At 48.2% G+C, this 24,587-nt stretch overlaps 1 protein-coding gene across 5 annotated transcripts in view; it reads left to right on the forward strand.

Moving 5' to 3' along the window:
* The window catches only part of RALGAPA2 (Ral GTPase activating protein catalytic subunit alpha 2), a 1,781,019-nt gene that overhangs the window by 601,852 nt on the left and 1,154,580 nt on the right, over positions 1-24,587 (forward strand). For all 5 annotated transcript variants that reach the window (XM_086927515.1, XM_086927511.1, XM_086927512.1 and 2 more), the window contains exon 13: positions 12,688-12,836. In XM_086927515.1, the coding sequence (XP_086783641.1) occupies positions 12,688-12,836 (149 nt within the window). The remainder of the gene's footprint in view (positions 1-12,687; positions 12,837-24,587) is intronic.

Consider the following 24,587-nt stretch of genomic DNA (forward strand, 5'->3'; position numbering starts at 1 on the left):
TAGCCTTGTGAATTTTGACCCAACTAAAGTTACTTTGTGTAGAATCACGCATCCATCTTTTTCTATGGCCCCAGTTGCTTTAAACCTTTGAAAAGTCATATTCTTATTACATGTATGTTGGATTTATGTCGTTTTGGTCTTGTTGAGTTTAGATAAAGATACTTTTGTTTTCTAAACTGGTGTGGTGTCCATTTGTGGTGTTATCACTGTATTACTGTGTGTTTTGAGTACAAATACTTTACACATTGCCTTCGGGATAAGTCTGTCTGCTTGTGCCAAGCTACCCAGGTGGTGAGTAGGGATTATCTAAAGTATGTATCCTCCTTACCCTGACTAGAAGCAAGGGTCCCTATTTTAAAAGGTACATACCTCTGCAATTAGAGACCCCCATTTCTAATGCAGTGTTATTTTGTTCACACTATTAAAAGCTGTGGACAACTCAATAGAAACTCCGTAGTCAGTGTGACTCCTATAACTACATATTTGTGTATAATAGTCAGAACCACAATGGTATTATCTTTAACTGAACCATTAGGTCCAAAACCTTATTGCTCGAAGGAGATGATATTTTTATTATAGGCCGACAACTGCAAATGATCCAATACAGTCCTTGCAAAAATGTTCTCACTGTGTCCAAAATGTCAATTTGCCTGTAGCTACCAGGACTTTTCCTACAGTCTTTTCTATATAGAGGCTTCATGATGCTTCCTGTGCAGGAGTACCGGATTGTACCGAATTCATAGCAATGAAAAAATAATGGAGCATGACATTTAGCCCAAAATTCTGCATCTCTCTGTAACAAAGTTACGAAGTCTAATCAGGGCCCATCACTGCTAAGTGCTCTATTTATATAACTAATAATTTGGCAACATTTTGGAGGAGCGATATTCTGTGTCACTTGCCAAAGTAAATAAAAGCTACCTGCTGGTTCAGGATTACTAATGTTAATCTTGTACAGTTTAGAAATGTAGCCAGCCCAAAACTGTGGGGAAAGAATATACTACGGTCTTGCTAAATAGACCCACAGTATATTGCTACAGTCTGCCAAAAATGCCTTGAATTTTTCTCATGTGTGACTCAATGGATATCCTACCAGTTTAAATCGAACTGTCTTTTTCTTTCTATAACGTAATTTCTATTTTGGTTTGTCCTGAGCATCTTGATTCTCCCCATTTGTTTTTCAGTGTAATGTTGAAACTGTTTCCATACAAGTTTATTTATTTTAACTGATATGTTTAAGCCCATCAAATCCTTCATAGCCTCCTTTGTTCTTGATTGTAGTTTACCATTGTCCTTTATTTGTTTTAACAGATTTTGTTATATGATACTGAAATACACCAATTGAGTCACTACTGGGACCTCTAGTAAATCTACATATAGTAATACCATTTCATAAATGATTTTTTATTATTCGGCCTCTCATGAAGATAACTGCTATTTAAATGGATATCCTCTTGACCAGAACCAGATTCCAGGGAACAGCCTATCGTAGTTTTTCACAGTAATTCTCGTGCAGCTTGGAGTATGAAGTGGTCACTATGTTTGTATTTATAACATTTACTTTGGAAATCAGACTAAATGACACATTAGTGGTACTAATATATTCAAATATGAAAGTGCCCGAAACGCCTCGTCTACTCAAATTGGCCAGTATGTCTGGATCTACTCTTTCATTTTTAATTATACTCCCAGAGTTCCCAGCTGTTCTAATAATATTCTTTGTTTATTAACTTTATAATTATCTGGAAATAGAGATTCAGGGATTTTCCTGGCTTCCTCAAGCTCTGTCTTCATATATGCCTTTAGAGGCGTGTTTGAAACCTTAGCTTTAAAATCTACATTTACAAATACCCATGTAGGTTTTTTCTGCCTTCATTATTTTATTGATTGTATCGTAAATGGAGATTAATATTGGATTGTTTTGTTTACCTGGCAGGATATGTATGTTAAATAGACATAATGAATTTACCTGGACATGTTTGGTCTTTGGATGGTCAGTCCTTATACACTGTAGAGTTTTACTGGAATATGGGATAATTTGATAATTCAATTATAATCTATAGCTGGAAGAATAGCAATTTCCCTTGTTTGTGTGGCCCCTTATAGAATTGCTTGCAGTGTTATTTATTTGTAGTATTTATCTGCTAAAAGTTGTTTACAATTGCCTAGGATCCTTGTATGCACCTTATAGTAGGTTTTACATGTAATAATATTTTTTTTTTCTTATTGTATCTCCGCCAAGTTCCATTAAAGAAGAATACATTTTTGGTTGAACTAACTGTTGGATATCATTTTGAGATTTGTTCCTATTAATATACCTGGTACCCAAGACCAGGATAGGTCCCTTTCACTATTTTGATGAATTGCTGTTTCCTGGGTAAGGTTTAGCAAATTGTCCTCTGGTTTCATCAAAATAAAATAATTACATTCTGTATGCAAGTGAATGTTCTTGTGGTGTGCTGAATTCTGTATTCAATATTTCAGGAACACCATTTATTTTCTGTCTATTGAGTATTTTGCTAATGTTTGTGCCGGTAATATATCAAAATAATTTTCCTAAAGAATCCACAACATCGGCTAGCAAAGAAGAACAGCTCCAGAATCATTAGATGGATCAGATTTAGAAGAAACTGATATATATTTTTTTTAATATACGTTCTGGAAAATGTTCACGAGAAGAATGAATTTCTGACACTTGAACATTGTATCCAGATAAGTAGGAGGGATTCATTGGCAAATCTGGCGAATTGGGAAGATCCTCCATGGGTGGAAAATTGATTTACTTCAGTTTCTGTCAAAAAAGTCCTAATGTGTCCTTCGTGTTTTTTATCATTACTGAGGGTCTTGACATTCTTTGCCCAGCAAAGTAAAGTCCAAAGTGAAAATACTCTTATGGCCGGGATGCCTGTCACCCCCTCTCAACACAATCCCCAAGGATGGGAAGTCGGACGCAGTTCTGAACTTTTGGAAGGCGGGAGGGAGTCACCCTCCCGGCCGTATTTATTAAAATATGAAACAAAATGTAAAACATTAAATAAAAGTTTCATAATCATGTACAATTTTACATTTATTACATTTCGATGAAGACATGTTCTTTGGCTAACCTTAACAAATCTCTAATACAAAGGTTTCCTAGCAGAGTCTAACATCCTGCAAATGGATACATTCTAAATTAAAATTGTACATCCTAGCATTAAGGACCAACGGCAAGGTCTTAACCGGTGTCAGATCCCTACTACCAAAACTCTCGCCCTCACGGTGTGAGTGGCGGCGCATGCGCAGAGCACTGTACCCTCATTGCCAACTGTAATTTCCCTTGTCTTGTTGGGGGCCCCCCTTTCGCTCGACGCCATCTTAAAGGTCGTCCGAGCTCCCGTGTGAGGTATCTGTAGGAAGGACAGCGTGGACTAACCCCCCCCCCCCCCCCCCCCCTCCTCATCCCCACACTCTCGTCGCGGATATCCGGGCCCCGGGAAATTAGTAGGAGGGGCATATAGCCGCCTCCTCCCTTGGAAGGGGCCTATGGCCGTCTCCCCTTAGGCGACCCATCCTTAGTGGGTGCCGCCTCCCAGTGGGAGGGGCCAATGGCCGCCTCCCCCCGGGCGCTCCCATCCATAGTGGGTGGCGCCCCCCTCTAGGGACCTTGAAATTACTGCTCACCGATCATGACCTTACCGCCACAGGCCAGATAGTTGACCGGCTATCCGGCCCCCCCAAACTCCTCCTAAAGGTCATGCTTCCTCAAACCCCTTAGCCATGCTATGAAGTCTCCTATGAGTAAAACATTCCCCTCCCGGGACAGGTGAACCCCATCATTCAGATACATATGATCACCCCGAATACACCCATGAGGAATACTATGCAACTGCGCAGAGCGAAACAATCTACCAATTTTATTGTTAACCTTCTTCACCGAATGGTTCAGTGCTGACACCGAAAGGCCCCCCCGCCATACTTTCCTGGGAATCATGTGGGACCAGGCAATCGTGCACCCCGGGATTCTTTTTGCCAACCAGCTAACGGCAGACAAAACTTGCTCGAGCAATACTCGCCTCCCCAGTGTCACCAAGTCATTGCCCCCCAGGTGTACTATGACTACAGCTGGCGGTGACCTTTGCCGCCCTAAGAGACCCTCAACAAAAGATTCGAATTGGTCAATACAGAGCCCGCCCCTTCCGTGGAAGGCCACTCTGTACCCGTATTCCCCAACTGCGCGAGTCGCGTCACCTGCTTTGAATACGTCCCCGGCACGCCTCACGTATGAGTGGCCCATGACCCATACCACTCTCTCCTCAGACGGTGATCCATGACCGCTGGTCTCCAGCTACTGGGTCGACTGCAAATTCCGCCCCGCATGACATGCTCGCGAAACTGTAATTCAAACAAAAGACAAGAAGCGTGAGTGCCTGTCAATTGACTTACAACATGTGCAATCGCACATACCTTTTGAAGCAATTCGAGGACCATCGTCCCAACTGTTTCACTTCATCCGCACTTTGACCCCTGGCTGTAGCCTCAGTAGCCGCCCCTATCCTAAAGGAGTGGGTCCCGAAATCGCTCGGGTCCATGCCTGCGGCAGCGATTGTCAGTGCCAGCACCCTCTGAAACTGAAACCTCGTCAGTGGGGTGCCATCCCTGTGCCTCAGCAAACTCTCCCCCCACGTAGCAGCCCTCAGTGCCAAGTATTCCTCTATACACAGTATCGGGCACGTGGGGGACCCTCGTATGCGCTGCACAATAACACTGTTTCCGGTAGCCCCCTGGTCTGTCTTTGACCTGGCTATCGTCACTATCATTGAATCACCCCTAATTAGGACGTGATTCCTGCACAGGCCTCCCTCAACGTCTTTTTTATTCCTGGCAACCAGTTCGCTCACCCGCATCGCCCCATGGAATGCTAACGCGAAAGCTGCCCGGAACAAAACCGCCTCGAATTGGGAGGAGCATGTCTTGACTAGTTTCGCCATGAGTAGGGACAACCTTTCTAAGCCAATCGGGCGCCTCTCATCTTGCTTGCGACCCTCAAGGCGCTGCCAGCCGCGAAGGGCTTTTCTCGCCAAAAAGGAACTTGTTGGGTCTTTTATGCCATGCACCTGCGCCATAAACGAAATGGCCGCCCTGTGCCTACTGGCCGTTGCCGCTGATCGGCCTTCTCGGTGTAGAGCCACCAAGAACCCCAGAAAGGACTCCTCCTGACCCCAGTTCTGACTCCCTGTCGGACCCAAAAATGCGCAATAGGAACGAAACGCTCCTTCGTATGCTTTCCCTTTGTACTGGGGGCTAAGCTTGCTGCCACGAGGTCTTGTAATCCGGGGCACCGATTAGCCAAAGTGCTTCGGGGAATGGTGCCGCCACTAGGTCCGCTGTAGGTAGATAACCCCTGAACGCCTGCATATGTGAACGAGAGAGTGCATCAGCTGCATGATTCAGTACGCCCGGCACATGTTTCGCCCTGAACTGTACATTCAGTGTCATGCAAAGTAGCACAACTTCCTTCAACAATCTCAAGATCCATTTGCAGCGTGCTGCCTGATTGTTAATGCATTCGACAACAGTCATATTATCAGACCAAAATACCACAGAGCGGTCTCTGAAATCGTCCGGCCATGCCATCAGAGCAACAAAAATAGGGAATAGCTCCAGGAACCCAATGTTACTTGTGAGACCGCAGGAGTGCCACCACGCCGGCCATGTTTGCGCCGACCATCTGTTACCAAAGATGGCGCCAAATCCCACGCTCCCCGCCTAGTCAGTCCACAAACCCAGCTCGTCCGAAGACGCTGGCGGCTTGTTCCACACTATTCGACCGTTGAAGTCCGCCAGAAATGCCAACCAAATGCGCATATCCTGGAGAACCTCTGCAGACAGTCTCGTGCGGTGGTGTCCTTCTTTGAGACCAACCATAGCTTGTGCAATAGTGCGTGAAAAGGGGCGGGCCATTGGTATAACTCTCAAGGCAAAGTTAAGCTGACCCACTGTTTGCTTTAACTGGTGCAGGGTCACTTTCTCCCTACTAAGGCAAAGTTCCAGGGAAGCCCTAAATTTAGCTACTTTTCCCACCGGCAAACGGAAACATCCCTCCACAGAATCGAGCTCAATTCCCAGAAACTCCAGTGAAGTAGATGGTCCAACCGTCTTACCTGGTGCCAATGGGACTCCAAACTCCCTCATGAGGATGCAAAAGTCCTGTAGCGCCTGCGCACATTTCGTGTCGCCGGCTGCTCCCAAGAACAGAAAGTCATCTAGATAATGCATAACATGCCTATGCTTTGTGGCCTCGGTGAATGCCCACTCTAAAAAACAGCTGAATTTCTCAAAATATGCACAAGAAATGGAGCAACCCATCGGCATGCATTTATCCATGTAATAACTCCCTTGGAATGCAAAACCTAGCAAACGCTGATCCTGTGGGTGTACCGGGAGCAACCGGAACGCTGATTCGATATCTGATTTCGCCATCAGCGCCCCGGGGCCCAGGCGATTTAACATGGTGACGGCATCATCGAATGATGCGTACCGCACCGAACAAACTTCTGGGTCAATAGCATCGTTCACCGAGAAACCCCTTGGGGCAGACAGGTTATGGATCAGCCTAAACTCCCCCGGGTCCTTCTTCGGGACCACCCCTAATGGGGAACAGATGAAATCCGCCACTGGCGGGCGCTGAAAAGGCCCTGCCACTCGCCCAAGACTCACTTCTTTTGCAATTTTTCTCTCTACCACACTTGGATTATGCTGCGCTGATAGCTGGTTTTTACAAAAAGGTTCCCCTCGAAAATCCCCCGCCGGGATATGGAAGCCGTATAAGAATCCCTTCCTCAACACCCCAGCGGAGACATGATCAGGGTATTTGTTTAACCAAGGGGTCATAGCCATGAGATCAACGAGTGTAGGCAATTGGTCACAACGATCAGCCTCACTCCTGCTTGGACCCTCCCTTTCCTCCCCCCCCGTTATTTTTGGATCTACATGAACTCTCCGGGTGCGAGGAATTGCCACAGCCCGCACACACATGCTTGAATCTACATGTTCCTTGCGGCCTGTTACAGTTGCCTCGATTGAAGCCCCAACAGACCCCCCGCTTTCCACCATTCCCGCCGGTTTTCGGCTGGTGATCACCACCAGCGCCTGCCCGAAAGGGCACCGCGGGCCTTTGGCGGGAAACCCCGACCCACTCCCGCCTGGCGAGGATGTCCCTGTCGTCCCAGGCAGGAGCTGCTTATGCCAAGAAATTGAGTCGAGGCAGTCCCATGTCAGAGAGGAATCATACTCTTTCGCTTTACGGAATTTCATGTCGTAACCTTTCCATTCGTCCCCCTCATACATTTCATAAAAATCCATTATACGAGTTTGATAACAAGACAGTTCAGTCAATACCTCGGGCTTACGTTCGCCAATAATCGCAGTAAACATTGCAAAGGCCTTCGCCCAATTTGTTATCGTCTCCTCCACCCTAAACTCCGCCATTTTGGCGCGCCAGACGCTCGGGTGCCACAAATCTTTCTGTGATTTAGCATATTCCATCTCGCGATGGTCAGTTAATAACGAAAACATATTAACATACTTGTCTGCCCATATCAATTCTTTTGTGGCAATCGGGATATGTTGTACAACCCTCTCCCGCCTTGAGGGTAATGAGCCCTCCCCCGCCAGCGGCAAAGCGAGCTTACCCGGTTCGGTTGTTGTTCCCGCCGTTTTCTCGCGACCAGCCGCCGGTCCTTCCGGTATCACCTGTGGGGAAACAAGAGGAAGATTCGCCTTCGCGGCATCTCGCGACTGCCGCAACTGCTGGATTAGTAACTTGGCCTCTTGGGCCGTGTCTCCGGGCGCCGTAGCACCCCCTGCCTTCTTATTGAGCCATGCGGCCAACTGGGTGGCCAATTCAGGAGGCATATCCTCATCATTAGCGGGCGTAATCACAACCGGAATCGGTTGACCCGCGTCTGGGATTGGTACCGGGTCATTAGCTGGTGTGACGGGGGTGACCGGGGGCACCTCACGGACCGGAACCTCCCCTGCAACCGCCCTCCTCTTGACCCGTTTCCCTCTACCCTCGGGGACGATTCCCGGCAAGGCCGGGCCTATTACCTTTTTTGGGTTACCAGGCTTGTTCATTGCAGCCAGTTGCTTTTTGACGACCGCCAAATCTCGACCAAGCACTGGGACTTGTCCGACTTTTCGTTCCATGCCCGCTATCCGGTTCACCAACATGCGTAGCACCTTGTCTGTCTCGGAACCCTTTCCTGCCTTCTTGCCAGACATGGTTTCGATTATCCGCTCCGAGTTGATCAACACGGTCCTGGATTCTCCGCCTTAAAGTCGCTGAAAGAGAAACACAAGAATTACAAGTTCCAAAATTGCTGCTTGTTCCGTCGAGGGCTCACGAGCAACGAGTGGGTGCAGCCTTCAGAGCACAGGAACAAGAGGACGCTTCTTCGGATTCCCGCTCTACTTATTCTTCTTCGGGAGGGCGTGCACCCTCCTCCGGTACGCCTACTGGGCGTGGCCATCGGTGTAGTTGTCTAGGACAACCCCTCACGGGCAGGAAAAGGCGCGCCCCGGCTACGCCGCTTCAGGCATACCAGCAGAGACACGCCCCCCGTCCAAAATAGTTTCCCGGGAGGATCGTGGCACCCAACCATACGTTCGGGGGGACCGAGTGGTCGCCCCTTTCCATTAGATATTCTTTTTTTTCTTTGTGGGGTACTTCCACGTGTGGATATCCCATTGCCGTTAGTTTCAGACACTATTGATGGTTCATTAACAGTGTCCATACTGAATGACCTTGAGTTATTGGATTGCAGCTGAATATCAAAAGTTGTTTCTTTTCCTTCAGAACTGGCAAGAGATGGAGACGACATGGTCATTTTTTAGGTCGAGCCTAGAGCAGCGCATGCGCTGCTCTAGGAAAACAATCTTTTGGAATGGCTCTGGACTTTTCACACGCTCGTGCATGTGAAAAGGCTTACGGCTTGCGGTTACGATCAGCAGTGCGCGCAGTGTGCCATCTATTGAGTCAGATTTCACACAAGTGCGCGCACCACTCTTGTTACTCAGTGTAGGCACTTTGTTTTACTGTTCACTCCCACTGCCTTTTGCTATCCATGGTTATTCCCAGCTGCTCGTGAGTTTTCAGCTTCGGGTTTACATTTGGCACACGACATGCTCCCAGTTCAATTAACCTCCCTGTGCTGTGACGTCAGACGGCCACCTTCCGCCCGTCACTGCTTGCTATTAGTTGTATTTGTATTTACTGTACCATGTTTATTTTACTTAACGAGCGCTGCAGCCTTAGCACTTCGAGAGCTTGTTTTAAAAAAAAAACTCCCATGGAGTATTGCCTTGGGACTCCTAGTGTGCCTTTACCTTTTTTACAGATTACTCCATTCATGATGAGCAGTTGAGCCCCAAGCACCAAATTATGTGCGAGTCCTGAAGAGGTGCAGGGGTTGTGTCCAAGTGGTATTTTCCGATTTCTGTCCATTTTTCCACCTACTAGTTAACACAACAAGTAACATTACACCTACAACGAGCCAGGACTATTGTCCGTTCTTGCAGGCGGCAACGTGATGTAAGGCTAGAGCTGATGACATTCCAGCTGAAAAAGCAGGGTTTGAGCCTGACGTCCACTCAACGTCCTGCGATTCAAAAAATGAATATGGTCTTCTGTTAGCTCATGTTTGCGGAAACTTAGTCTCTTAGAAGTTACATCAAAAGCATTGACGTATGGTAATATCACAAAGTTAAGCTCACAAACCAGTCACAGGGCAATGAAGACATCAACAGTGCTGCAAAATCGGGCACTGCTAGCCTGGGAGGCCACTAACAAGTAAGGCTACTTTTTGTTAGTCAATTTCTTTTTTTGCCTTGCACACTGGTAATGCCGATGGGAAACAGCATAGATCAGATATTATTTTAAGTGAGGTTGGTAATGTACTGGCAAGGCGGTGCATTTCTTTAAGTGGTAGTACACTACAGTACAAGTACTTTTGTGGGTTCTAGCAGGGACCAGGTGTATTAGTTTGGTTAATAGCACAGGAGAACCGCAGGATAACCTACGTCTTTTTTCCTGCTGACATCAGTGGGCGTAAAGATGAAAAATAATTTTTAGGAATTTGCCTAGAATGCCTTTGTAGTTTTTAGGTGGAAGGACTAACCATTGCTTCGTGCATGTGCCAGATAAATGTGTTGGTTGGGGGGGTGCACAATATCTTTTGTCATTTATGTACTGAAAACTCCATATGTAATGTAACTGGTTCTATTGTAAAGCCCTCTGACACCTTCGGATAAAGTTCACACTACATAAAAACACATGAAAAACAATCCCTTGGAGGCACCACCCCGTTGTCCTTCTCTCTGCTCTACACTGTATTTTCATTTGCTGTTCCCTGCGTATATTTCCGTCACTCTGTCTGCCTCCTTCACATACCAGGCACTTGCAATGCAACAGGTCTCGCATTTACGAAAGATTGAGCTATTAGAATTGTAAATGACTATGCCTTTTATTTATGTATCCGTTTTCAAAACAGATTTAAAAAAATGAATTGTCGTTTACAATGCCAAGAGCTTAAACTCACAAATGCGAGACCAATTGCATTGCAAATGCTTTTCCTTGCTTAGTGGATGGAAAAATTAGAAATGAATGGTAAGCCCACAGGAGAGCAAGATTTGGTTCAACAGTTTTAGTCCTTGCATTGTTATTTGACTTTTCTAGTTCTGAGTTTTTAATTGTCATCTTGTCAGCTAGTTATTCTTGAAGTCTTAGAGAGGTACCGCCAGTTTCGAGCAAACAAGTGGTATGATCCAAGATTTCTTATCATGTCCACTCTGTGTTTATTTCTTCTTAGTTGATTTCACCTTCCTGAAGTTACATGGGCCCTTTTTAATCGACCCCTGCCATATATTCAACCCTACTTCTCAGTTCTTGAAGGACTCGATAGCCCAAAGACCGAGCCAAAACCTGTTGCAGGTTATTATAAACGAAATCAATCTTCCAATCGTTATTCCTTATTAGCTAGTTGATTGATCCTGCCTGAAGTTATATGGGCCATTTTTCCTCAAGCCCTGCCACATGTAGTCCTTATTTTTTCAAATCAAAAGGCATCTTTCAGTGTATATTTTGGGAGTAAAAGGTTTTGTTGTTGTGTGTTCAGAATACAGTACAAAAGGGGGTGGTGATGGACGGAGCATCCGAATCAATCAAACACTCACACCCAGGCAAAAGATCTGGGTTTAATCCATCACCGTTCTTTAGCCCACTCTGCCACCCCAGTTCAGATATGGCTATATGCAAATCAGTCTGACCCTGTGCCTCATGGGAACAGTCCAGCCCGAACTGCCAAGCCATGTCTTCCCTGGACCGGAAACAAGCTTCCGAGGACCGGTTTCTGGCATATCAGCCGTCTTCAGGCCGGCTTGCTTGAATCCAGTGGCAAAGTGAGCAAGGGACTCACGTCTGAGCATACCTTACCACACTTAAGGCGGACAAAAGCGGTACAAAAGGGGGTGGTGATGGACGGAGCATCCAAATCAATCAAACACTCACACCCAGTCAAAAGATCTGGGTTTAATCCATCACCGTTCTTTAGCCGACTCTGCCACCCCAGTTTAGACATGGCTATATGCAAATCAGTCTGACCCTGTGCCTCATGGGAACAGTCCAGCCCGAACTGCCAAGCCTTGTCTTCCCTGGACCGGAACAAGCTTCCAAAGACCGGTTTCTGGCATTCCAGCCGTCTTCAGCCCGGCTTGCTTGAATCCAGTGGCAAAGTGAGCAAGGGACTCACGTCTGAGCATACCCTGCCACACTATTGTGTGGTCAGAATAAGCAGGTTTCAAAATGCTAAAATACTTTCATAATCACAACAGACGAACTTCGGATTTGGCTATCCGCATCTGATCAGACTCCATTGCATCTACTGTATAATTGTCTGTGAGCCTATACAGCCAGTGATTATGCTCCGAAATAACCTAACGGCGACACAAACTCTTAAATAAATAAATATGTCTCCTTAATTAACGAATATCTATTCATAATCTCAAGTTGTCTGTGATATATAGAGTAGTGGTGTGCATTGGTTATGAGCTATTTTTAAAAGCAAACCTCAGATTTGAGAATAATGTAGAACACATCAGTGCTGAGGTAGAAGAAAATGTTGGTTCCATCCATCTTTGGGTTAGGCTCTCCAGGTTGGGTATGATGTTGCATGCTTGCAGAAGATTAAGGTTGGTTGCTAGGAACAATTTGTTCACCACCTGGACCAAAATATTGGTGCCTTATAGACTCACTATGTCCAGCGCAGAATTGAGTTTCCAATAACCTACATGACTAACTTTCTTCTTTGAACGATGTTTAGTGACCATCGGCATACAGCAAACTATTACAACAACAAAAATTTGATAATTTTGGGTATTGGAAGCTGGTATGATATTTTAAATTGCTCACAAGCTGTCCTTGTGTGTTCCTCGTTACCACAAAACATGCTTTATTTGCTACTCTACTAAGACTTTTTTGCTCTTTTTTCCTAAAATCCTCAGATGAAGTGCACTCAATAATTTCCCAGTAGAGCACCTTTAGTGGAATTTACTTTCTTTTCAAACTGTTATCAGTTGATGCTTGGTGACATTTTTGTATTGGATTCTTTATTATATTTGTTTCTATTAATAATACTGTCTCTTCTTTTCAAGGTTTTTCTGACCAATTCGGCTAATGTTTTTCTTCTGGAGCCATGTGCTGAGCTTCCTGTGCTTGTAGAGGAGCAGGTTGATGCATGCAAGGCCGTTTTAAGTATTTACAGGCAAATGATAATGGAACTTAATATGAATAAAAAAACATGGTAAGTGTGTTTTCAGTTTTCTTCCAATGAATAACTATGGGCCAGGTTTATGAAAGGATTGTGTGGATGCAAACCCTTCTTATTCACAAATTCACAGAGTTTACAATCATAAAGTGTCAAATCTTAATGTGGAAAACCTCTTTTGCGATACAGAAGAGCCTTTCCCGAATTTCAGAAGTGGTTTTACGACTCATTCCAAATCTGCCCCTCCTATTTGTGATTTTTAATGAAATGCATCAATGATTTGGGACTGCAAATGTGGTCATAAACTCTTGAAAAATTACCATCACCTCAAAAGAGGTGGTAACTCATTCGAAAAGATGAAGTGGTTCCCATTGTTACCCTCTAGAAATTGTGTTGACTGCCTCATGGGGAGTAGTCAGTGGCTATACTCAGTCTCTTACCAATAAGGACATTTTTTTATTAAAAGCAGCAGCTGGACACCGGCTGCTTTAATAATAAAAAAATGATTCAAATTGTTTTGGGAATGTGAACACATGGAGCGTGATCTGCTTTTCCTTGCAGGGTGCCATCTGTGTTCATAGTCAATTAAAGAGGTGTCGCACATAACCTTTCTTAAGTAATATTTGTTAGGCAGGAGAAGCTGGGAAGAGGCAAGATGGCGGCCGCTGCTGTGGCCGGTGAAGTGCTCTGAATACTGCGCTCTACATGACTCTCCAGTAAACCCCCCCTCACTACTCGTTCTCCGCACCTCTTATTTGTTGGACGGCAGCGCTGGCGGTAGCGCACTGAAGACGCCGATATTGCCGCTTCTCTTCGTTTCTCCTCGTTTTATACGTTTTGCACAGTTGCACAGACTCTACAGAACGCGGAGTACGAGGCGCCTGGGGCTGTCGGCAAAGGGAAGAGGCGGTCGGCGGCTGGAGCTTCTGAAGAGGCGGTCCTTCAGAGTAGTTGGGAGAGCTCGCCCGGCAACTTGCAAACACGCTGCAGCGGAGTCAAGAGTTGAGCAGAGTGGAAGACTGACGCAAGTGTTCGAAGGAGAGCGGTATCAACGTGAATATTGCCGGCTGTAGCTGCTCGGCATTACATATGCACTGATTAAAGGACTTGCATAATACGGTGAGCCACGCTGGAGGGGGTAAAAGTGACTTGTTGCTCCTGTGGTTTTTACACCTGCTAGATACGCTTAAATCATAAGACTTTTTGGGAAATTACAAGCAGCGGAAACGCCCAACTGCACTGAGGCTTGAGGAAAGTGCCTCTGTAGTCACATTTGCATTTTCCATTTCTGACAGACTTAATATAATAGCGAGGGGTAGAGGTGGTATGAGGAACCAGCCTCTACGAATACTCCAATAGTGGGGAATGTTGCAGGGAATATCACAGGGAATATTATGGATGATTCAATACAGTGCCCCTTCGGAGATGAAACGGTGGGGTCAGCATCTAATAGCGGACAATCGAAGGGGGTAATTAACATGCAACAGGATGTTTCACCCATAGCGACAACCCCCAGTGCTCAACCGTCTCAGAAAAATGCCGCAGTACTCTCAAGTAAAGGCTCACAAGACGGGGCAGTGAGACAGCGAGTTGTACCGGCAATTTTTAATTAAAAAAACAATAAATCTAAGGGAGACGCATCTAATGTGGAATCTCATAAGGCTCAAATGATGCCTGGACTCCAGAATGATCCGCAACAAACCCCGCTACCTGATAATGATTTACTTATAATTTCCCAGCTTGAAACAACACAGGAAATTGAAATAGAAACAGTTAATGGTGAAGATGAAGTTGTCAACATTTCAGGGCCAAATATTAATTTGGAGGTTGAGGGTTGCAATGGCTCAGAATATGTTGGCTCGGATGGACAATTCTATTCAATGTCGGACCTGACTTCTCCATCAGACAAGGTAAATGAAGGAAATGATGAGGACAGCCTAAGCAATCTAGGAGATTGGGGGACAATGCCAGATGAAGAAGAACAGGATGGCTAAGAACATGGTATTACATGTGAGACAGTCATGAAGATGCCAGAAGAGGCTGGAACTGATAGCCAGAATCAAGGCTCCCCATGTGCCCAGTTCAATTTGGAGGAAGAGGAGATAAATGAAGATGCAGTCACCTTGGGTCTGATATATAAAAGCGTAATGGCACATCGGAATGAGACTAGGGCTGAAGGGCTGCGGACACAAGGACTGGTGAAAAAGCTGCAGAATACTGTAAGGCGCCTAGTAAAAACTTGTACTGAGGTAACCACCAGGGTTACGGAGGTGGAACAGCGAGTCTCCTCAACTGAAGATAGCCTGGGAAAACATCAGTCGGCTATTGAAATATTACAAAAATCAAACTCGGACATAGACTGGAAACTTACTGACCTTGAGAATCGCGATAGGCGCAATATAAGGATAATGGACACTGTGAATGGACTACCCTCGGATCTTACAAGTTGGAGTACTGGGACTTGAAGTGAAAGTCTGAGACATTTGCACTATGTGGCTTATTTTGATGTTTTCTTCCTTTATTGTAACAGATGATGATGTTCCAATACAATAAGAGCTTTTCTGGGCTGCTATGCGTTTTGTGTTTTAATAAATAGCGGAGAAAGAAAAGCATAATCTGAGCCTCCGGTCCTGCCATAGAATCTGCAGGTAGATAGAGTATCCATCAGAAAGATCATTAACTCAGGTAAGTAACCCATTCCCTTTGTTGAATACTTCTACCTGCAGACTCCTCACCTGTTATGTTATGCTAAAACAACTTATAAAGCGCACAAATACCAACATGTGTCACAGCGCTGACTGCTCCATGGACAGAACAAAAGCCTAGTTGTTAAGAAGGCTACTTATTAGATAGCCAAGTTTTAAATTGTTTTCTGAATGCCAATAGGGTAGGAAGGGCTCTAATCTGAGGGGGGAAGGGAGTTCCATAACTTAGTAGTGGCAACCACAAAGCTTCTGTCGCCCCAGTTAGTCCAATGGGTTCTGGGGGCGGCAAGCAGAGTAGCCCCTGAGGAGCGCAAGGATCTTCTGGGTGTATAAATCTGCAATAAGTTCTTCAGAAACTCTGGCCATATATTGTGAATCGCCTTATAAGCAATGCACAATGCTTTGGATTTTATTCTACTTCTTATAGGCAACCTATGTAGTCTGACAACCTTGGAGACTGACGTAAATTTAGGTGTGCCAGAAACAATCCTAGCGGCTGCATTCTGTACCATCTGTAACTTCTTTAAAACCATTTCCTGTGCATTGATCAGTAAACTGTTACAATAGTTCACTTTGGACATAACTAAAGTGGATATTATCATTCTCCTAGCTTCAACCGTACTGAAAAGGAACAGTTTCTTCGCCATTCTGAGAGTATAAAAGTAAGAGGAAACCACAGAGTTAACATGACCTTATAGGACAGCTTGTCATCTAGGACGACACCCAAATTCTTAGCCTTAGTAACTGGGACAGGGGGTGGTCCCAGTTTATCTGGCCACCAGCGAGGAGACCAGGCAGGGAATAGTTTTCCAAAGACCATAACCTCAGTCTTGGAGGAATTTAGTTTGTGGCAGTGTCTGGACATCCAAGTGCTGATGGCCAGCATGCCATCATGAAAACTAACAAAAGTTATCCCCGTTCTTGTGAACTGAGAGCACTATTTGGGTGTCGTCTGCATAAGACATGACCGCTAGGCAAAAAGATTTGTTCACCCATGCCTGATCAATAACATACATGTTAAATAACGTGGGACTGAAGGAAGAGCGCTGCAAGACTTCACAAGGGAGGTAGAAGACAGGGGAGTCGAAATTGCCCAGGCTAACTAGTTAAATGCATTTAGACAAAAAAGATGTCAACAAAGATTTGGCCTTTTTCCTAATGCTTAAAGAGGAGATACGGTTGATCAGGAGCCCATAATCAACCATATCAAAGGCTGCTGATAAATCTAGTAGCGATTCAGAAAAGGGGGTGGTGATGAACAGAGTGTCTGAATTAAGCAGACCACTCTTACCCAGTCCAAAGATCATGGCTTGATCCATCACCGTTATTTAGCTCACTGCACCATCCCAGCTCAGAACCTGGCTATATGCAAATCAGTCTGTCCCTGGCCCAGTGCATCATGGGAACAGGGCAGACCAAACTAGCAAGCCAATTCTTCACCTGAAAGGAGACAAGCTTCCGGGGACCGGTTTCTGGCATTTCAGCCGTCGTCTGCCCGGCTTGCTTGAATCCTGATGGTGCAGTGAGCAAGGGACTCATGTCTGAGTATACCCTGCCACACCTATAGTGGCCAAAAACGATTCAGAAAAGGGGCTGGTGATGAACAGAGTGTCTGAATTAAGCAGACCACTCTCACCCAGTCCAAAGATCGGGGCTTGATCCATCACCGTTATTTAGCTCACTGCACCATCCCAGCTCAGAACCTGGCTATATGCAAATTAGTCTGTTCTTGGCCCAGAACAATCTGGGAAACGAGGCAGACCAAACTACCAAGCCAATTCTTCACCAGAAAGGAGACAAGCTTCCGGGGACCGGTTTCTGGCATTTCAGCCGTCGTCGGCCCGGCTTGCTTGAATCCTGATGGTGCAGTGAGCAAGGGACAGTGCAGTGAGCTAAAAAACGGTGATGGATCAAGCCCTGATCTTTGGACTGGGTAGGAGTGTTCCGCTTAATTTAGATACTCTGTCCATCACCACCCCCTTTTCTGAATCATTTTGTCCACCATAAGCGTGGAAGGGTATATAACAAAGCCAGCTGCTCTGTCTAAAACAAACCTTATCTCTTCAGTGGCTTTGATAAGCGCAGTCTCCATGCTATGGCCTTTTCTGAAACCGAATTGGCATTCATCCAGCAGCTTATTATCGTAGATGTATTGGGCCAATTGATCATTTATAACTTTTTCAGCAAGTTTGGCAGGCAGGCGGAGGTGCATAATAGGTCTTTAGTTATTAGTATCCACTGGGTCCCGATTGGGCTTTTTTAGTAGCGGAAGGATAGAGGCCCTTTTCCATTGCTAGGGATAGGTGCCTAAGATAAACATAGAGTTAAAAATGTTGGCCATATTGGTGCCAACGAGATCTGGGATCAGTTTCAGGACCGTGGGAGGACACGATCAAATGGTGAGTCGGATTTTGCAGTGCTCGCCAAATCAGATATCTGTTCCGAAAGACTGTCGCAATTCACCTCGATTTCATATTTGTGCCTAGGAAGAGAGCGTGCATTAATAAGGGCAGCCTCAACCTTGCCTCTTTCGTTATTTTTGGGAGTGGGAACGTTACTGATGATGGAATGTACACGCTCTAACAGTGCCAAATCTTGGGCCTCCAGTGATAAGCTACAAATGGGGCAGGAAGGTTTTGTCAGCTTGAGCAGGTTCGCTGGGTTAAAGCCCGAAGAAGCGTTCTGGGATACCTTAGATGGTTAGTTGAGAGCGCACAGTTCCTCACCAGCATAGGCCACCATATACTGCACCTTACCTTGGGAAAACAGAGCAAGGGTCCTGGCGCTAGCCGTGATCCGGCCGCGGATGTGTGCCGATGGGCTTGCCTTTAGCGTGCCTGCTGCGCACTTCCACTGCACAGACTCACTATAGTGCAATTTGAATAGCCCTCCAGGACAAGGAATAGGGATAACTAAAAAAGGAGGTTTAGCTGCTGTCCAGCAACCCCTAAAGCATTGGTCTCCAAACCGGTCCTGGAGGGCCGGATCCATGCCACATTTTTGGGATATCCCCATTGAGATACATGTAGTAATTTTAAAAATCTGGCATGGATCCGGCCCTCCAGGACCGGTTAGGAGACCCCTGCCCTAAAGGGTTCGCAGGCTCCCCTGCGACCGCCGTATCCTGGTAAAGAAAAAAGTAATTAAAAGAATAATTAGAAGTGGTAAAACATAAACACAATTAAAACAGAAGACTGGCTTCCTTAAGATTGCGCCTGCAGCTGGAGCCAGGCACCTCCCAAAACGGCCCAATGAGCCTACAAGGAAAATAACAGCAGGGAATATGTCAGGGCTCAGGAGGAGCTGCGTGGACGCGCTGTAGTGCAATTTAAATAGCCCTCCAGGACAACGTGTGTGTCAAGAGTCTGCGCCAGAACTCAAGAAAGCAAAGAGGGACAACTAATAATGGAGGTTTAAATGGGGTCCTGCAGCCTCTACAATGCTCGCAGGCTCCCCTGCGAGCGCTATATACTGGTAAAGAAAAACGTAAGTAAAAGAACAATGAGAAATGGTAAAACATAAAAGCAATTCAAACGGAAGTCTAGCTTCCTTAAGACAGCGTCTGCAGCGGGAGCCAGACACCTCCCAAAAACGACCCAATGAACCTACAAGGAAAATAACAGCAGGGCAATATGTAAGGGCTCAGGAGGAGTTGCGTGGACGTGCTGTAGTGCAATTTAAAATAGCCCGCCAGGACAAGGGGCGTTTCATGAGTCTGTGCCAGAACTCAAGAAAACAAAGAGCGACAACTAAAAAAGGAGATTTAACTGGGGTCCAAGAACTAACCCTGGGCGTAGTGGGGCTTCGCGGAGCTACGTGAAGTGGGCGAGAAACTACGCCCACCTCCGCACTCCGCGTAGCCCCACTACGCACCGCAGGCCTCCCTCCCGCCCTCCCTAAATACTTTAAATTAAAAGTGTAAAATAATTAAAAGGCACTTACCTTGCCCGCCGCTGCCCGCCGCTGCCAGCCGCGTCCCCGTGGCTCGCTATTTTCATTGCTGCAGTCTTGTTTACTAATGCGCATGCGCGGGCGGCCGCGCATGCGCATTTTTTCATTTGAAATGCGCATGCGCGGCCGCCCGCGCATGCGCATTAGTACACAAGACGGCAGAATGAAGATAGCGAGCCCCGGGGACGCGGCGGGCAGCGGCGGGCAAGGTAAGTGCCTTTTAATTATTTTACACTTTTAATTTAAAGTATTTAGGGAGGGCGGGAGGGAGGCGGGTGCCGGCCAGCTACGCTCCGTCTGCGGAGCGTGCGTAGTGCCGGATTCTATGCCTGCTACGCAAAATGCGTAGAAGCCGGCACTACGCACACTCCGTGCACGGAGCGTAGCCGCCCGCCCACCCTTACCAAGAACCCCTACGGTGCTCACAGGCTCCCCTGTGAACGCTGTATACTGGTTAAGAAAATGTCATTAAAAGAACAATGAGAAATGGTAAAACATAAAAGCAATTAAAACGGAAGACTAGCTTCCTTAAGATGGTGCCTGCAGTGGGAGCCAGACACCTCCCAAAAACGACCCAATTAGCCTACTAGGAAAATAACAGCAGGGTAATATATCCAGGTTCAGGAGGAGCTGTTGAACTTGTAGAACAGATTACAGGGCACTACCCTGTCCTTGCAGAAGGGTTGGTGGATGGTGAGACCAGGAAATCCTGCAGAACAGCACCGGCAAATTGCCAGTCACTATTCACTTCAGGATCTAGACAGCAGTGCCCACTGCAGATCTTTGTGATAGAAACTCCCCTGGCAAGGTCAGAAGTTGTGGATTTGGCTCTGGTGGAATGGGCCTTAAGTCCTTCTGGTGGGTCTTTCTTGGCCAAGGCATAGGAAGTTGTGATGCATAGTGTTAGAAATGGGGGTATCTAGTTGGCAGAGGTAGGTACCTTCGTACAAATAGGGACCCTTGCTTCTAGTCAGGGGGATACACTCTTTAGATAACCCCTGCTCACCCCCTCGGTAGCAGTGGCACGAGCAGACAGGCTTATCCCAAAGGCAATGCGTAAAGTATTTGTACCAAAACTCACAGTAACATCGTGAAAACACCACAAATGGCCACCACACCAGTTTAGAAAAATAAAGTATCTTTATCAATCAATCAAAGCATTTATATAGCGCACTACTCACCCAGAGGGTCTCAAGGCGCTAGGGAAGGGGGGTCCACTACTGCTCGAACAGCCAGGTCTTGAGTTGCTTCCTGAAGGCGAGGTGGTCCTGGGTCAGGCGGAGGTGGGTCGGGAGGGAGTTCCATGTCTTGGCGGCGAGGTAGGAGAAGGACCGTCCCCCTGTGGTGGCTCTTCGGATGCGGGGGACGGTGGCGAGGGCGTGGCCGGTCGATCGAAGCTGGCGTTTGGGAGCGTAGAAGTTGAGGTGGCTGTTGAGGTATCCTGGGCCTTGGTTGTGTAGGGCTTTGTGTGCGTGGGTGAGGAGTCGGAAGGTGATTCTCTTGTTGACCGGGAGCCAGTGCAGGTCTCTCAGGTGTCTGGAGATGTGGCTGCGACGGGGGATGTCCAGGATGAGTCGTGCTGAGGCGTTCTGGATCCGCTGGAGTCTCTTCTGGAGTTTGGCGGTGGTTCCGCGTAGAGGGAGTTGCCGTAGTCCAGACAGCTGGTGACAAGGGCCTGGGTGACTGTCTTCCTGGTGTCGGTGGGGATCCACCGGAAGATCTTACTTAGCATGCGCAGGATGTTGAAGCACGACGAGGAGACGGCGTTGACTTGTCTGGTCATGGAGAGGGAGGAGTCCAGGAAGAAGCCCAGGTTGCGTGCGTGGTCTGTTGGTTTGGGTGCGCTGCCTAGGGCGGGGGGCCACCAGGAGTCGTCCCAGACGGAGGGTGAGGATCCCAGGATGAGGACTTCCGTCTTGTCCGAGTTCAGTTTCAGGCGACTGTTCTCATCCATTCGGCTACCTCTTTCATCCCTTCGTGAAGGTTGGCTCTGGCGGTGGCGGGGTCGTTGGTGAGGGAGAGGATCAGCTGGGTGTCGTCGGCGTAGGAGATGATGTTGAGGTTGTGCTGGCGTGCGATGTCTGCGAGGGGGCTCATGTAGACGTTGAAGAGGGTTGGACTGAGCGAGGAGCCTTGAGGAACGCCGCAGATGACTTCGGTGGCTTCAGATCTGAACGGAGGGAGGCGGACTCTCTGTGTCCTTCCGGCGAGGAAGGAGATGATCCACTCCAGTGCCTTCTCCTGGACTCCGACGTTGCTGAGGCGCTGTACTAGGGTACCGTGGCAGACAGTGTCGAAGGCCGCGGAGAGGTCTAGCAGGATGAGGGCCGCTGTTTCTCCGTTGTCGAGCAGGGCTCGGATGTCATCGGTGGCTGCGATCAGGGCGGTCTCAGTGCTGTGGTGGGCCCGGAAGCCAGACTGCGAGGGGTCGAGGGATCCGTTCGTCTCGAGGAAGGCGGCCAGCTGCTTGTTGACGGTCTTCTCGATGACTTTTGCAGGAAACGGGAGCAGCGAAATGGGGCGGTAGTTCTTGAGGTCGGTGGGGTCGGCTGATGGCTTCTTGAGTAGGGCGCTGAGTTTGGCGTGTTTCCAGCTCTCCGGGAAGGTAGCGGTGTCGAAGGAGGTGTTGATGATGTCCCGCAGGTGGGGTGCGATGACAGCGTCGGCCTTGTTGAAGACGTGGTGGGGGCAGGGGTCGGTCGGAGATCCGGAGTGAATGGAGTTCATCGTGCGGACGGTGTCTTCGGTACTGATCGGAGTCCAGGCGCGGAAGACGGTGGTGGGGGGCGGTGGTTCGGTTGTGGCGTGCGTCGGTTGGGTGCTGAAGCTGTTGTGTATGTCCGCGATCTTGTTGTGGAAGTAGGAGGCGAGGGAGTTGCAGAGGTCTTGCGAAGGGGTGATGTCGTTGTTTCCGGCGTTGGGGTTGGAGAGCTCTTTGACGATGTTGAAGAGATCCTTGCTGTTGTGTGCGTTGTTGTCCAGTCGTTCCTTGAACGCGGTTTTCTTGGTGGCGTGGATGAGTTGGTGGTGCTTTCGGGTGGCGAGCTTGAGGGCAGCCATGTTGTCCGGAGTTCGGTCTCTGCGCCAGGTTCTCTCGAGGGCTCGGCAGTTCTTATTGGAGCTCTTGAGTTCGTCGATGAACCATGGGGTTTTCTTGCTGCTGGGTCTGCTAGGCGGGGTCCTCAGTGGGGCGAGGTCGTCTGCGCAGTCGCTGATCCACTTCGTGAGGTTGGTGGCCGCCTGGCTTGGGTTCGTTGTGCTGGTGGGAGAGTTCATGCTCAGGGAGGTCGCGAGCTGGTCGGCTGTGATCTTGTTCCAGCTTCTGCGTGCAACCTGTTGCTGGTGGTGGTGGATCGTGGTCCTTCTGAAGCTGAAGTGGACGCAGCTGTGGTCCGTCCAGTGGAGTCCGGTGGCGTGGCTGAAGGCGACGTCCTTGCTGGATGAGAAGACTGGGTCGAGTGTGTGTCCGGCGTAGTGGGTGGGGGTGGTGACCAGCTGCTTGAGTCCCAGGTTTGCGAGGTTGTCCAGCAGGGTGGTGGTGTTGCGGTCGTTGTTGTTCTCCAGGTGGAAGTTGAGGTCCCCGAGGAGGATGTAGTCAGCGGAGCAGAGGGCATGTGGGTCGATGAAGTCGGCGATGTCTTCGCTGAATTGTGTGCGTGGTCCCAGGGGTCTGTAAATGAGGGTGCCTCTGAGGGTGGTCTTGGGGTTGATGTGGACCTGGAAGTGCAGGTGCTCGGCGGGTGCGAGGGTGTCGTCGGTGTTGGTCGTGATGCGGATGGTGTTCCTGTGGATGATGGCGATGCCTCCTCCGGTGTGGTTGATGCGGTCCCTTCGTATGATCTTGTAGCCGTCTGGGATGACGATGGCGATGTCGGGCGCTGAAGAGGCGTTCATCCAGGTTTCCGTGAGGAAGGCGACGTCTGAGGCTGTGGTGTCGAGCAGGTTCCAGATCTTGATGGCGTGCCTGTGGACGGAGCGGGTGTTGAGCAGGTTTCATTTCAGGTGGCTGCTGCTGTTCCTCGTCTTGGTCTTGGTCTTGGTTGGTGCTGGAGTGGTGCAGGTCCGGATGCAGGTGAACTTGCAGGAGTTGCAGCAGAAGGGTCCGTGGGTGCGTCTCGGGGTGGCTCGGTAGCAGCCCGGGAATCGGCCGGCGTTGAGTGCGTTGAGGGTGGCGGCGTCGTACGTTCGGCGGGTGGGCTGGGGTCTGCGGGGGCCAGGGGTCCTGGAACTGGGCGCGGTCCAGGCGCAGACGGGCGCAGACAGGCTTACCTTTGGCACACCTTCGGCGCTCAGTCGGTGCTCCCGCTGCGCGCGGTCGCTGAGGGGGCGTCATAAGAAGGGAGCCGGGAGGGTGGGTCAACTGGGAGGCGGAATCGTCTTGACCAATCGTCTGGCGTGGGGGCGGGGCAGCAGGCAGGAAGCGGCGGGAAAACGGGAGCAGGCAGAGCGTGCGGCCCAGCGGCGGCTGGGGCGCTGCTATCGGCGTTGGTGCAGGCTCTCAGCGACGAAGATTCTCAGGCAGCAGGAGGCTCTGGGGCAGGAGAGGTGAGGAGCGAGGGGGCGACCAGGCCAGAGGCGCAGTGGTCGCTCTAAACTAAACAAGACCAAAACGACAAAAATCCAACATACATGTAAAAAGATTATTACTTTATAAAGATTTCAAACAACATGGTCTATAGAAAACTATGGATGCGTGATTTCACACCAAAGTACTTTTAGATGCGTCAAAGTTCCAAAAGCCAAACAGCCGCAAAGTCTGAAAATAAAGAGATGTGACACTCCTAATACCTTGGGGAGGCGATGCGACAGTTCTGCGACACGCAGAGGACAAGTTGTGTTGAATCCGGTCTGTATGGGGTGTGATGCGTCGATTCTTTGGTTACGGTTCTTGTTCTCCGGTGATGCATCGGGAAAGCGATGCGTGGAAATCCGGGATGCAGCGGCGATCAATGCGGCGGCGTCGAGCAGCGCTGCTCAGTCCATTTTAGCCACGATGCATCGATCTTAGCAGTACTTCACGTTTCCTCTTTCTTCAAGCTCCCAACTAGCAGCAACAACCTTCAGAAACCCAACTGGCACATGCACCTCTTGGCAGGCTAGAACTCACAGCAGCGGAGTTCAGGGGAGCTGG

Source organism: Lissotriton vulgaris, chromosome 6 (assembly GCF_964263255.1).
Source record: "Lissotriton vulgaris chromosome 6, aLisVul1.2, whole genome shotgun sequence".
NCBI classification, from domain to species: domain Eukaryota; kingdom Metazoa; phylum Chordata; class Amphibia; order Caudata; family Salamandridae; genus Lissotriton; species Lissotriton vulgaris.